Raw genomic sequence first — 14,405 nt, 5'->3', positions numbered from 1 at the left:
ATCAGCTGGAGACTGAGTGAGGAAATAAAGGAAGTATAAATCTCAGGCTTGCTAATGAGAGTTTGCTCTTGAGAACTGTGTTGTCGCTTATTGCAGTCCTGCTCTTTGTGTACTGCCTCGAGCTATCACTTAATGCAAATTGCCTTTGTCCACCCCTTATGAAGGTGCTCTTGAGCACTGGGCAGAGGGACTCAATCCCTTTCTGGGAATAAGGATGGAAAAACTCAAGGGCAGGGACAGAGCAGAGACAGGTTGTTCTGTAGGAGGTGAAAGGACAAATTAGAGAACTAAGAGAACAGCAGAATATCAGGAGAGGAGTAGCATATAGAAAAAGAAGTATGAAATGTGGAAGATAGAATAGGGTAGAAAGAACAGATGACAGGGAGAGAAATCCTGTATTATATCTCTTCTGAGAGTGAACAATTTTTCAGAAAATGGAAAAAAGTTTTTTTCTTTAATAAGTCTTCTGGCAGACTTGGATAGGGTACTTGCAGCTTTGCTGTAGATTTGGTGTCCCACTACAGATTAAAAGTCAATATCCAAGGAATACAACCAAATCTGGCATTTAGGGTGGTACATTTGTTAATATGGAAATTTCAAGTGGTGGTTCGGAAAGCAAGAAACCTAGATTCCTCTGCTGTGACCTAATGGTTTATTAAAGGATTGGTAGGTATGAAGAGTGCTCATTATCTAGGAGTTAAATGATTAACTGATTATAACTGAGTGAGAAAATAGTAGGGGCAGGTGAAGCCAGGCTAATTACAGTGGGATAACTGGGGGTCCGAGTTTACAGTCAAGGAAAGAAGTCATTAAAAATGAACATGAAAATACGGAAATATCCAGGTTCAAGTCATTTCAAACTCATAAGGCTAACACATTAATTGAAACTACAATGTAGACAGTGATTGCATCTTGATTGTATTTAATGTGAAGACAATGGATAAACAGGTGAATGACAGATGATAACTGAGGGGAACCACACTGTAGTATAGATTCAGTAATGTTCATATTTATGATCTCTGGATTGAAGCTGATGTATCAGCTGGACCCAACCATGAAGTGTTTGGCCATCAGTAAAGATAATATGTCCTGCACAAAGGAACCTGGATCACAAACGCAACACAGAGCTGGGCTGTGCCTCTTGGGGAAGAGACAGGAGCAGGGGCAGGTTCTGGAGCAGCCAGCTGTGAGCAGTTGATGAATATCTGCTCCATGGTGTGCCAAGTGTGGATGTGGGTGCCCTGGGTACCAGCAGCCCTGCAGCACTGACAGTTCTCAGAGTACAGATAGTCCCTAAACTACTGTGCTTTACAGCCATAGGAAACAACAAATCCTGAAAGGAAAAATAAATATTAATAAGCCCCCACTTCTACACACTAGTTCCCCTTTTTAATTATTATTATTTTCTTTTTCCAAGCTGTAGCATACTTTTCTGGCTAGTTCAGATCTGCTTGACATAATTTATTTTCTTTCACATATTGATATTTAATTTACTTTCAGTATAATAACTAGCTTAAGCCTTTAAGCCATTAATAGCTTCACCCTTCTAGACTGCAGATTGATTATTGTTCTGGCATCCATTCATTTAGAAAATAAAAGCTAATTCAGGGGTAGGTAACCATATACTGTTTTTCAGATGTGCTGAAAATTGCAGCGTTTCTGAAATCTCTTGGTTAATCCATGTGATGTAGAAGTGTCTAATTTTTGTTTAAATTACCCTTAATGTGACCAATAGCATATACAAATAATAAAGAAGGCCTCAACCCCATTGTGATGATGCTCTAAGCAAGTCAGACTAGCTGTAAAAATACTTACTTGGAAACTGAAATTAGAAATGAGCAACACAATCTTTTCTATACTATTGTTTTAAGTTACTCTCTTATTAATTAATTTCTTGTAACAAATAAGTGTTAAGGAAAGGTCTGAATTGAGTGTGTTAGGTGCCTGAGTGAAGAGGAAAGCAAGAAAAGCCAAGCATGAGAATACACTTCCAGAAAGTAAAATCTATCAAAAAATCTTTCAAAGCATTTGAAATTAGTCTTCATTTTTCCAAGAAACAGTTTTGCATTTTCCTCTGTTTGCACCAAGTATGACACTAACAAAAGCACATCAAACCCAAAGACATCCGATCTGTCTCCAGGGTGGCTACTGACATAAAATGTCTTCTCTCATTTTTGTATTCAGGGACACACCATAACAATTCCCCAGAAAACAGCGCAGCATGGATCTTTGGATCAAATGGCTGGCAGTCACAGCACTGCTTGCAGTGGCTGGTGCTCAGCCACAGAAGCAGGCGCAGGCCCCCCTGCTGCTGCACAAGCCCTTCATCGTGGTGTGGAATGCGCCCACCGAGCAGTGCAGGCTGCGCTACAAGGTAGACCTGGATCTCAGCATTTTTGACATTGCATCCAACACCAACGAGACTCTGAGTGGATCAAACGTGACAATCTTCTACCACACTCACTTGGGATACTATCCGTACTACTCTGATAACGGAGATCCTGTGAACGGGGGGGTGCCCCAAAATGAAAGTATTATCAAGCACCTTAATAAAGCAAAGTCTGACATTGACTATTGCATACCCCTGAAGAAATTTCAGGGACTTGCAGTCATTGACTGGGAAAACTGGAGACCCCAGTGGGACAGGAACTGGGGCAGTAAAAGCATTTACAGAAATAAATCTCTTGAGATGGTAAGGAGACAGCATCCTCAGTGGTCAGAGGACAAAATTAGGAAAGTCGCTAAAGAGGAATTTGAAAATGCTGGCAAGAGTTTCATGAACAACACCATCCTTCTGGCTGAACACATGAGGCCAAACGGTTTGTGGGGTTACTATCTTTACCCAGACTGCTACAATTACGATTACAAAGAGCACCCACAAACGTACACAGGGAAATGCCCAGCCATTGAGTCTTCCCGCAATGATCTCCTGCTGTGGCTGTGGAAGGAAAGTACTGCTCTCTACCCCTCGATATACCTGGATTATGTACTGAAGTCAAGTCCAAACGCACTAAAATTTGTTCACTATCGGGTTAAGGAGGCAATACGTATTGCCTCAATTGCTAGAAAAGACTATGTTTTGCCAGTTTTTGTTTATTCCAGACCATTTTATGCCTATACTTTTCATGTTTTAACAGAGGTAAGCAGAAAGACTTCTTTAGAAATGTAGAGATTAGAAACAGCCTTTTAGAAAAGGTACTTTCTAAAAGTTTTCCTTATATAAAAGCATTTATGTAAGTTTTTCATATTTAATGAAAATATACCACTCCATAAGAAAGAGCTGTAGTCACCATACAAAATGTCACACCTTTCAATAGTTAATCCTGCAGTGTTTTGGTATATTTTTGTAGGATAACATTGTATGTTTTTAATTAGGCTAATTTAGAAAGAAAGTACAAAGAAATCATTCCCTTAAGGAAGTAACTCATTCTGATATTTTAATTCTTCAGGACAGCTTGTGAAATGAATATGACAAATTTTTGTGAAGCTTAAAACTTATTAGGATAATAGAAAGATAAAATTTCATAAGAAAGGAACCTGAGGGCTTTTTTGTTCCATTATCCAAGTGGAAATTCATTCAGGACAGAAATAAACCAGTCAAGTAAACTGGTCTGGACTGGAAAAACTCCTGCATGATGAGCATTGGCCATTTCACTTTTCAGAGGCACAACAGGTTTAAATGTCTTCTTGATCTAATATTTAGTGCTAATCCTGTGGAATCTTTCTAAGAAAGAAACTGAGTTTTTGAGGCATGCAATATTCCTTTAACCAGCGACAAAGTGCAATAAATATAGAGCTGCCAACACAAGATGGCAAGGAGAAAAGCAGAGGTCAGACCAGCAGGCCACAAGCTGCGTGTGGTTGCAGCCAGGAGCTGGGCAGGGGTTGTGGACCCTCATCAGCCTTAGAAGTCTTTCAGGGTGCTCCTAAGAAGCAGATGGCACATTGAAGCAACCATGAATTTGGTCTGCCCCATTTTTAGCAACAGGTGACTCTTTGCAGCTGTTTTCTGTGTGGTGTGGAAACTACAGGTCCTAGGTTTCTTGGAAATCATGTACAAACAGGAAAGCCAGATCCCACTGAAGACAAGAAGCCTCTGGGGTCAGTATAGGCAGGAGCTCACCCAGAATGCCTTCGCTGAAGAGCTTAAAGCAGGCCATCAAATAAATGAACAATCTACAAATGCAGGCCGTAATAATTCATTTTATAATATAAACCAGTCTCTTGATAGACATAAAAATACCACAAATGTTACTGAAAGCTATGAAAACTAACATGCTGTTACCAATTATGCACGAGTTCAAAATTTGTTCAAAATATAAAGTTACTGTTTTACCTTAAACTGCTTTCTGAACAGTACAGTGGTACTGTGATGTTTCTCCTAAGTTATACTCTTTAACCCAGTGGCTGTTTTTTCAATTGCATACAGCCATTTTTTATTGGATGATTTAAAGATTACTTTACAAACCATCAGCCAGGGAAGATCTATGCATAGACACAAAAACATCTTTCGGGAAACATCTACTCTATGTTAAGATATTTTAAATATATTTTTTTCTAGATTTTAGACTGGACTGGAGTTTCTCATTTGATCCATGACATGCCCCAAAGCGAAGCTCCCAAATCTAAAAACAAGACACGAAACCCCTGAGTCCCAGCAACACTGGGTGTGAGTGCAACAAGAAATGGAGCCAGTGTAGCATGATGAGAAATGGGGATAGCAGGCTAATAGGGACCTCAGCTCTGACAGGGATGGGGCCAGGAGAACCACTGCCTGGACCCATTAAGTTGGACAAGAGTAGTGACATTGTGTTTGAAAAGGAATATTAGGTGATACATTCAAGCTTTGCGTGTAATGCCTTCTGTACATGGTATGATAAATACAGTAAACATTACAGTGGGAGAAAACAGGAACAATGGTTGTGGGTCAGAGTCACTAGGGGAGAGGCAGAGGTCTAGCAGACATTCAGAAAGACACAATGCACAGGTCCAAGCTGATGCTGTAGCTATGTCTGCTATGCCTTTCACCTTGACTGTACTTGGAAATCAGGTGAGCTGTGCAGAAGGTATCTGAGAAATTCATTCTGTTTCTTTTCTTGGAAGCAATTTATAAATTGTGATTTGGGATCCCAGTCATTATGAAAGGTTTCTGTATTTGCTAGAAATGCCTACAAGCAATTTGCCATCTGCAGGGCATTTAGAAATTTCGCCTTGACAATTCACTCCTAACGGTGTGGGAGAGAGGAGTTGCACAGTAGCATCTGTGCTTCCTGCCTAGAAGACTGGAGTCATGAATAAAACAGAATTATAAATAAACCAACAAATGATGAAAAAATGGATAGCAATTTCTCTCATTCACCTACCGATAGGCCCGATAGGCCTGATAGTCTCTGATGCCAAGGTGTGCATGTGTACAAAGTCCATTGTCTACAACCACGCTAGGCTTGCACTACCATTCCTGAATACAAAAGAAGCATGTCTGAAACTGACACCATTCAAAATTTAAAAGAAAGATTACTTCTTTGTCTTTTCTCAACATGTAACAAGGACTGACTGTCCTGCTTCCTCTCAAGTGAAACAGCTCACCTCCTACTTTTTTAGTGGGCAACATGGTGACTTGGCTGACCAAAAGATGAAGAAGCATTGATAGGAATTGGAGTTTCCTCCTCTGCGCCAAATTAGCTCTCTGCGAGGAGATAGCCCAGCATAATCCTAAGGATCTGTGGTTGTTGCACACTGCCTTTATAGCTTGAACAAGAACAAGCATCAGAACCAGCATGAGAAGTAAAGAGGCTTTGTTGACTTGCTTATCATTTGGAGAAATACCTGAGTGAAGCTGACCTGTAGAGTTATGTCTTCAGGACAGTCCTGCATCATGGATGGATGAGGATCTGATACAAAGAGTGAAACAGGATTCCCCACCTAGACATATGCCATGATGGTCATATTTAAAATTATGACAAAAAGAATTTTAAACCTGCATGTTTTCTTCTTCATGAGGAAGAAGATTAGAAAGATTAGAAGCAGAGGCCAAGAAACCTTACCAGTCCATCTGTTTGTCTCTTTGCATTCACATGGAAAAGTCATGCCAGTGAGCCCCACTAATGTCAGGCTGTGTTGTGCGAGGAACAGCACCAGCTTCAGTCCTGAAAGCGGAATGGCTGCAGGAACTCAGCACTGACCTCTGAAGCAAAAGCTCTCTGTCCAGGTCTCTTCCCAGCCTACTGAGACTGAATCCAGAACCTTCTCAGTCTCTATTAGACACCAGGAAAGAGTTAGGGAATCACTAGACCAAAAAGAACAAGTGTATAAGAGAGAAAGGGAAAAGATGATACTATCTAGTGTTCATAGATTATTCAAAGAAGAGCCCTTCGGTGCTAAAGGCTTTTGAGGTACTTAATGTGAATCAGTCATTCAGTGAAAGACATAGCTATGCCTACAAATGACAGTCAGAAACCTTCCTTCCTTCCTTGTGGGCAAGCTGTGTAATTATTAAGCTGAATTAATCATAAGCCATAGTCAGATTCACACTTGTTTCTCTTGCTCTCCTTTGAACCTTCATTTAATTGGTGCAAAGTGAAATGGCATCAGAAAGAGAAATGCTCCTGTCTAAGTGTTGTCTGTAGCCTTGCAGTGAAGATAAGCCTCACGTACCTGGAGATGATGCACCTTAAAAGGTGCATGAGGAAGACAGAAAAATCCAGTTTATGCTTTTCTAATTCTTTTTCCTCCTGGGGAGGACTTCTACCACTTGACCTTTGTTTTAAAGAATACAAGAAGAGGGAGGAAATATAAGGAAGAAGGAGATTGTTTAAATGAAATCCCGACAGATTTCTACAGCATCTAATACCTGTTCAGTGTTGTGAGCGTCCTTCAAGCATCCCTAGGGGAATGTGCTTTCCAATCAAATGCCACATTTTGGCCTTAGTCTGAGAAAAGTGTTTGGCTTCTCAGCATTGGCAAGGTGGTGATTCTAGGTGTGCACAAAGGTGGAAGGGTAGGTGCTCTGGGAACTTCATTTGTGAAATTACCTGTGCCAATAGACTTCACACATCTGGAGGTGAACTTCAAGGGTCATGCTCTTGAATTTTGTTATTCTATATCCATATGAATCATACACAAAATGCTGAAACACTTTTATGTTTAAAAATATAAACTATTTCTACAATTAACAAAAGAAAGCTGTGGAAAGTGAGAGAATCAAAACTGGATTTACTGACTTGTGATCAAGCAACCTAAATCCCAAAGTATATTACTTACAAAATCTCTATTTTGGGTTTTGCTCAGATCTTAGTCCATCCAGCAATGCTAACTGTCTATTGATTATTTATTTTGGATGAACAAAAAGGTTTCATTGATTTGTTCATGTGTTAGTGCTATATCACTGAACAATTGTTTGGCTAACATCCAGCCTTTGTATCTGGGTAGCCTTTATAAAATGCTTTGTAGATTATAAATGCTTAGGAGCCCTCATTACCAAGAGGTCAGGCTATATTTCACATTCTTTTCACATTTGATATCTTGACTTTTAATTCACATACTTTTTTCTTTTTTTTGTCTCCTTCTTCTCGTATTCTTTACAGATAAATTAATTCCTGTAGGAAGAAAACCACTAGAAAATAACACCTGCAGCACACAGTACTCTAATTTTGAAAAAGTATCACCAGACTATATACTTTTAAGAGTAATGTCTTTCTCTAAAAGACTGCTTGCATGATCAGCAACAACATGATCTTCAGGCAAGACTAACTGTACACTATACCACTCTGAGCCAGGGCAAGCTCTGCTCTTTCAAATTTTGCAGGTTTTCCTGCACTGTTTTGTCTGACCTCCCGCTAAGGCTCAAAACCACTGCTCACTACAACTGTCTGTCATAGTCTCGAACTCTTCAGCAGAATCTCCTTTTTTCCAGTGTATTTGTTTATGTCTCCTTCTATATCTCTTGGGCCATCCATGTTTCAGGAATGGGAACTCCTTGCTATGCTCTGGTAGATCAACAGGCCCACTTAAAGAGTGAATACATTATTTAGTACCAATTTACAATAATAACACAGCTCTTCCACAGTGAGTTTGTATTTCTAAGGTCCCACGACCACACTGTGATAATTTGGCTGTTTTCTTGTACTGTTTTCTCTTAAGAAGAGATTGAAAGAGTATTGAAGACCACCAGTAATGTTTTAAAGGAATTTGCTCTTTCTTGTTTTCTCACCAAATCAAGAAAGATTGTAGAATCTTTCCTTGCAAACAGTGATTGGAAATTACTCAGTAATCAATTACCATAGGTAGGAATGATTTTAGATGTAATTGGTCATGCCTTGAAATACGGGGATGGAAGAAGAAGCTTCCTCCCTACTTTGTAAGATTTAATTGCATTTCTCTTGACACGGTATTCACAGTTTCAGGGAATGGTTTTAAGATACATGGATGGTTCCATGAGTCACTGTAGTGCACCAGTGACTCCTGTGCTACACACAGTCTATGTTCTGGCAGAGCTGCATTACTGCTAATTGTGATGACTTGACTGCATATTGGTACAGGCCTAAAGGTGGACTTGGTTAAGCCATTAAATGTGTGCTTTCTTCCCATTTGGCATAAAGAAACACAGGGAGCAGCTTGTGTTTCGACAGTGTGTTTCCTGGAATAGCAGTATTCATGCTGGTAGGAACAGCAGCTCTGTAACTGGTGTGGCTAATGCAGCACAAGTTAGGCACCTGCGTAAAGCCTATCAGTTGCAACTAAGCACTGTAGTAGCAGTTCAATTACATGATCATACTTAACATCACTTGCCAAAAATGGTGTCTGCATATGGTAACCATTCAAAGACTGGTAGATAAAACCTATCATTCAATTCATATGCCACTGGTTTGGTTGGAGAACCCTTTGTAAATAAATTCTAAAGATTTTTTTATTTACTAGTCCCACTTGTGAATAAAACCCTGTGCAAACCTTTGCAGGTACTCAGAAAAGCTTTCTAATCTAAACAGTTGTTTTATGGTGAAGAATATACTACAGGATCATTGTCTCCTCTAAGGGAAAAAAAAATGATGCCTGTATCCTAGTGCTTTTTAAAATTATTTTTAGTTTTAGGTTTATGGCTTTGTTTTTTGACTTTTTTTGGCCTTCTTTTGCAGACTGATCTGGTCAACACCATTGGTGAAAGTGCAGCTTTGGGAGCAGCTGGAGTTGTTCTCTGGGGCAGTATGCAATATGCCAGCTCAAAGGTAGCTCCTACTGGTTTATTAGCATTTAGGAATCACATCAATACCTTTTCTCTGCCACCACACCCTTCATTGTACCTATCTATCATTATCATTGTCACCAGCTTACAGCTGAGGATGAAGGCTCAGGAATACTTTAAGGTTTTGTTCATTCTGTGCTTTAGTTAGGCTGAGAGGTCGTATTGCTTCAGAGCACATTGATTCAAGCAGACCATTTGTGCCAGCTTGCAATAACGAGTCCAGATTAGAAAATAGACATGTTTTGAAGCAATAGCATACAAATGTAAACACAGCTTGTTACGGCATTCTTCTTTATAGCTATGGCAGTTTGTACAGACCCAGGGAAGGAATGTGGTCTAGAGGGGGAGTTTTCTCTGGTCACTAGTGGAATTTGTGTTGAAATGACAGATAGAAAAGAATGCTGCTAGAAAAGAAATGGCTTACTTAGTCCTCCCAGGTTCCTCGGGCATTCACAAATCCTTCCTGAAGTGATGGAGGGGGAAGGTTGCTGCACTGGGGTTTTGTAGGGGGCATGGCAGGATAGACCCCTCCCTCCCCTCTTCCATCCTGAACCCAGACTGGGCTTTGGTTCTGTTCCAACTCTCTTTTCATGCAATCTGCTGTCCTGCTCCTGAAGTCTCTGTGAAAGCACCACTGACTTCAGCAGAGGTGTAGGGAAACCATCTAGACCATTCTAGCTGCAACTTCTGTGCTGATTTCTGAGAATGATGTAGCTCCCAGTAAGCTGAAGGAGTTGGAGAAAACAGGACCAAAGCAGTGACTCAATATGTGCTTTAAAACCTATTAATCACACACCCTGCTCCTTGTCAGCAGTTACCAGAAATCTCCACTTAAGGAACAAGTTAGTCTCCGATCAGAGAGATCAGTGTCATATCGATACATCTCCAGTCAAACACAGTACGTTGCTACCAAGCACCCGAACAATGAAAACAGTAAAGGTTAATATTTTGCTAATCTTACCCGTGGAAGCAATCCCACTTAAAACAATCAGTTGCTCCAGTATGTAAATCCAACATATTTATCTCAAGAAGTTACTGCAGCCAAGAACAGTTGTGTAATAGTATCTAAAATGTATGAAATTTGGACATAATGCTAGCTATTGATTAACGTGTCGTGATCTTTTATTTCCTATAGGAGAGCTGTTCAACTGTGAAACGATATATTGATGGACCCTTGGGACATTATGTCATTAACGTGACCTCAGCAGCCAAACTCTGTAGCAAAGTCCTGTGCAAGAAGAATGGAAGATGCATCCGCAAAAATAGTGCCTCTTCTGCTTACCTCCACTTGCCACCCACTAACTTTAAGATTCGAGTCCGTCACTCAGGGAAGGGCCCAAGATTGCAGGTGACTGGTAAACCGAGCCTGGAGAACATAGAAACCATGAGGCAGAGGTTCATGTGCCAGTGTTACCAAGGATGGACGGGAATATTTTGTGAGTTGCCTGACCAAAAGCTAAAGGATCACTGGGCTCACATTGTGTTGAGCAGATCAAGAAAACAAAAACTTCATGTCTTCCTCCTAGGAGCCATGCAGCTTCTTCTGCTTTATTCTGCATACTAAACTCTTCTGAGGCAGTGCAAGGAAATAAGAACTGGCGCCACTATAAATTCTGCTTTCTTTTAGCAAGTTTTTATTACAAAGGGGAGAGACATTGTTAATTAAATAGGTTTATGCTGTTTTGTTCGTGTCCCAGGCATAATGTCCCATCTTCAGACATTAAACATTTTTCAGGTAGCTCCTTTTTGACCAGCTTCTTTACTCATGTTTTAAGCAGATAAGACTTTTGCTGCTACAGTGGAAAATTTATCTGAGTAAAATGGATGATTAAACCTGTATAAAGATTCATCCACATAGAAGCTGGAAAAAGGACCCAGAGTCTCTATTCCAGGGTTGGATGATTTAACATATGTTGATGAGGAAAAGTATTCCTGTAGACCATGGATCCCAAACCATTTGCTGCAGGTCTTGCTGAAGTCAAATGGCATTTTGCATGAGCAGCAGCACAGTCCCCAGATCCACATCCAATTATGTATCAGTGTTATGTATCAGTGCATACATTTAAAAAATGTATATTTCAGTACTTCGGGGCCTAATTTATGTCTTGTTACTTCTAGTGTTATCAGTATTTCCAGTGGTAGTTTTGTGCCATCAGTTTCAAAGGTAGTTTGACTGAAAATCTCAGCAATTACCAGTAATTGGGTCAAATATTCATTTTGCCACAAGCACCAGTCAACCAGCAGAATGTATACGTGTTTAGGTTGGGGGCTCCTGAGCTTGGAGATTTCTGCTGGCACTTTGCAGCATTCCTGTGAAGGCAGAAAAAGGGAAAATACTTCTCCAGTAGGCAGCAGGGAAAATACTTCTCTAGTAGATAGCAGGTAGTTTCATACTTTTTCTGCCTCGCTGCTTCGTGTCACTGGTCCCTTTGGGGCTGCTTTCTGCTCTGCTAGCAAAATGGGTCTGGTAGATCTGCTCTTGTATAGCTCTTGTTCATTCTCCCAACAAAGCTGGTCAGTAGCTGGGAAACAGAGGTAGGCTGACAGATCCCACCATCAGCGTGTGTCTCCCTTGTGCAGGAGAGGGAGAAATTGAAGGAGTTTACTGACAACATTTTGGCTTGCAACTTTCATTCAGATTTAGATGGGGGCCCCTTCAGAGGTGCTGTAGCTTAAAGAGCCCATGATTATTGGTTAATGTAGCATGTGTAAAATGTCATCCTGTCACAGTCAGGTTGTAGCATGTTAATTTTTTATTAGATATTCATTGGTCCATGCTCATGTGTGAACAAATATATTTAATCAGAAACGTATCTACCTTCTACACAGACTTTCTGTGTAACAAACAATTAATGCCTTCATTGCATTGATGTCAAAACCAAGAAATTCCCTATATCTCTCTGTGACAGGCAAGATACTGAAATTTGTTTTGAAGCTGTCATATGGTAGGTTCAACTGAGTGCTGATAGGGTCTGATTTTGAGGTGACCCTGTGTGGAGCCAGGAGTTGGACTCAATGATCTTTGGGGGTCCCTTTCAACTCAAGATATTCTATGCTTCTGTGATGTCTCTGTGGATTACAATTTGCCATGCTGTTTCATGTTCTTTGTAATCTCCTGTTATCTCTAAACATTTCTTCATGGTAACCCCTCAAAAAAAAAAAAAAAAAAAACAAACAAAAAAAAAAACAAACAAAACAAAACAAAATATAACAATAAAAAAAAAAAAAAACACTTTATTTGGTTTGCCAAGAGCAGTTTCACAGCTGGTGTGAACTATGATAGTCTGATTCACTCCAGCCTCATAACAGATGCTCAGACTCACCCAGCTCATAACAGACCTGCAGTAGATATTTTAAGGCCACAATGATCCCTTTAAATCCAGACACTGAAATGGGACTGACTTCGGTTAAATAGAGACTTACTGTTACCTATAGTGTTTGAGTAATGACTGTAATGACTTGTGCTGAGAAACTACAGGAGAGATTTGCCACTGATCTTTTACTTTGCAGCATGCCACAGCAGTAGATGACAGAAAAATGAAGCTAAAAAACTTCCCTGTTTTGCTGTGAGAGAAGAGGGATTAGAATTAAAGTTAGGAAAACTGAAAGTTGTTAACTGTGGCTTCAGACTGAAGCTAGGGTGTTTATACAAACAGTAAAAATGCTGTGGGTGAATTGGAAATAATCCCAGGTCAGTCTGAGATGTATATACACTATCAGAGTTGACTGACTTACTGAGTCCATAGGGTCAGTTTATGTCAGCTGTAAATTTGCCCAATGGCTCTTCCTCAGTCTAGGTTATCATTTCACATGGAGGAGTGTATGAGGTCTGTGGTAATAGATACAAAGAATCCCAGATACAAAGATCTTTGGATTTGGCTCATATATTTCCATGTAGAACTGCAGGCCCAATTTCTCATCCTCATCACCATGGTGTCTTCAGCAGAGTTCCCTGAGTATAACCAAACCCAAACCAAAACCAGAACTTGGCCTGGGCTCCACGGTATTTTTTGATGGAACCATGCATTTAAGTGAATGTAATTATACAGACTTCTCGTATTTCAGCTAGTAAAAGCCCTCCCCCCCCCCACCTTTCCCCCCCTTTTTTTTTATTTTCTCTCTCCTTTTTTTTTTTTTTTTATAGAACAAAACATTTACCATCAGGTAGTGTCATTGGAAGCTCTGTACAATGGCAGCTGTCAATTGTGGGGTAGGAGGCAGCTGAGCTGTGCTGCTGACTGGGGCAGGCAGAGGTTGTGCAACTGCAAGGGCTCCCAGAGCTTGTGTGCTCCTATGTGGGACCACCAGTTACACAAGTAGTACCAAAACTGGGATGCATTTCATCCCTTTAGCCCTGGTGAATATGCTGTAGGACACATATAAAAACAGTATGGCTCTGTGCCTTATACTGGGACAGGTGCAGGATGGGATTGTGCAAGGTTGGCTGGAGCCTGATGCTTGGCAGGACCACAGAGGATGTATCACCCTGCAGTGCCTGTTGGCTGGCTGCTATAAAAGCAAGGGGGTCCATAGACCCCTCTGCTCCCATCCCTTCTTTCATGGGTACTTTGTGCTCATCAGAGGCCTCAGCACCCATCCAGTGAAGTGTTAACTGGTATGCTGTTTTTCTACTTTTTCCTTTTACGTGAAGAAATGTGAAATATGGTAATAACCTTGGTAATGTGTTTTTTTTTTTATTTTCAATTACCACTAAATTAAAAATAGTCTTCAAGATAAGGGGTGGACTAATTGACAATATGGATCAGAACACCGAAATCAAATCCAAATGAATAGACATTCTTGCAAATCCCAGCTACCTGGAGGGTATGGGAGCTGTATCTTTTTATTATTATTATTATTATTTATTTATTTATTTTTAATTTCATTGATGTTCCCACACAGTATTACGTGGTTACACTCTTACCAATTTATTTCTTAATAAGGCTCTTCTCTCTTTGGTGGTACTTGTGATCAAATCAAACTCCAGATGCTACTGCAGAACAAATAACAAATTGCAAGTAGAGAAAGACTTTCAAGTGCATTTTTGATTACACCTATTTGCAATTGTGGTAGGTCTTGCCTGATCATTCTGGTACATATGGGTACATATGCTTTTACAAAGATTTATTTTCTGGCCCAATTGTATAGTCTAGTCTTTGGAAACACA

General features: G+C 40.2%; 1 protein-coding gene across 1 annotated transcript; it reads left to right on the top strand.

The window, feature by feature from the left end:
• Positions 1–2,221: 2,221 nt before the first annotated feature.
• LOC101799098 (hyaluronidase-1) lies at positions 2,222–10,802 on the top strand. The gene is made up of 3 exons (XM_072033043.1): positions 2,222–3,139; positions 9,132–9,221; positions 10,374–10,802. Exons 1-3 carry the CDS (start codon positions 2,222–2,224, stop codon positions 10,800–10,802), a joined length of 1,437 nt encoding a protein of 478 aa, XP_071889144.1.
• Positions 10,803–14,405: the final 3,603 nt, after the last annotated feature.

The sequence above is a fragment of the Anas platyrhynchos genome, chromosome 1, assembly GCF_047663525.1.
Source record: "Anas platyrhynchos isolate ZD024472 breed Pekin duck chromosome 1, IASCAAS_PekinDuck_T2T, whole genome shotgun sequence".
NCBI lineage: Eukaryota > Metazoa > Chordata > Aves > Anseriformes > Anatidae > Anas > Anas platyrhynchos.
The sequence above is the reverse complement of the archived record's forward strand: the minus strand, read 5'-3'. Positions and strand labels throughout refer to the sequence as shown.

What these genes read in the sequence shown, in the direction of transcription:
- LOC101799098 (XM_072033043.1), top strand. Translation starts at nt 2,222, where the DNA reads ATGGATCTTTGGATCAAATGGCTGGCAGTCACAGCACTGCTTGCAGTG. An exon ending in CTTTTCATGTTTTAACAGAG is followed by an intron (nt 3,140 to 9,131) that starts GTAAGCAGAAAG and finishes CTTCTTTTGCAG; the next exon opens with ACTGATCTGGTCAACACCAT. An exon ending in TGCAATATGCCAGCTCAAAG is followed by an intron (nt 9,222 to 10,373) that starts GTAGCTCCTACT and finishes TATTTCCTATAG; the next exon opens with GAGAGCTGTTCAACTGTGAA.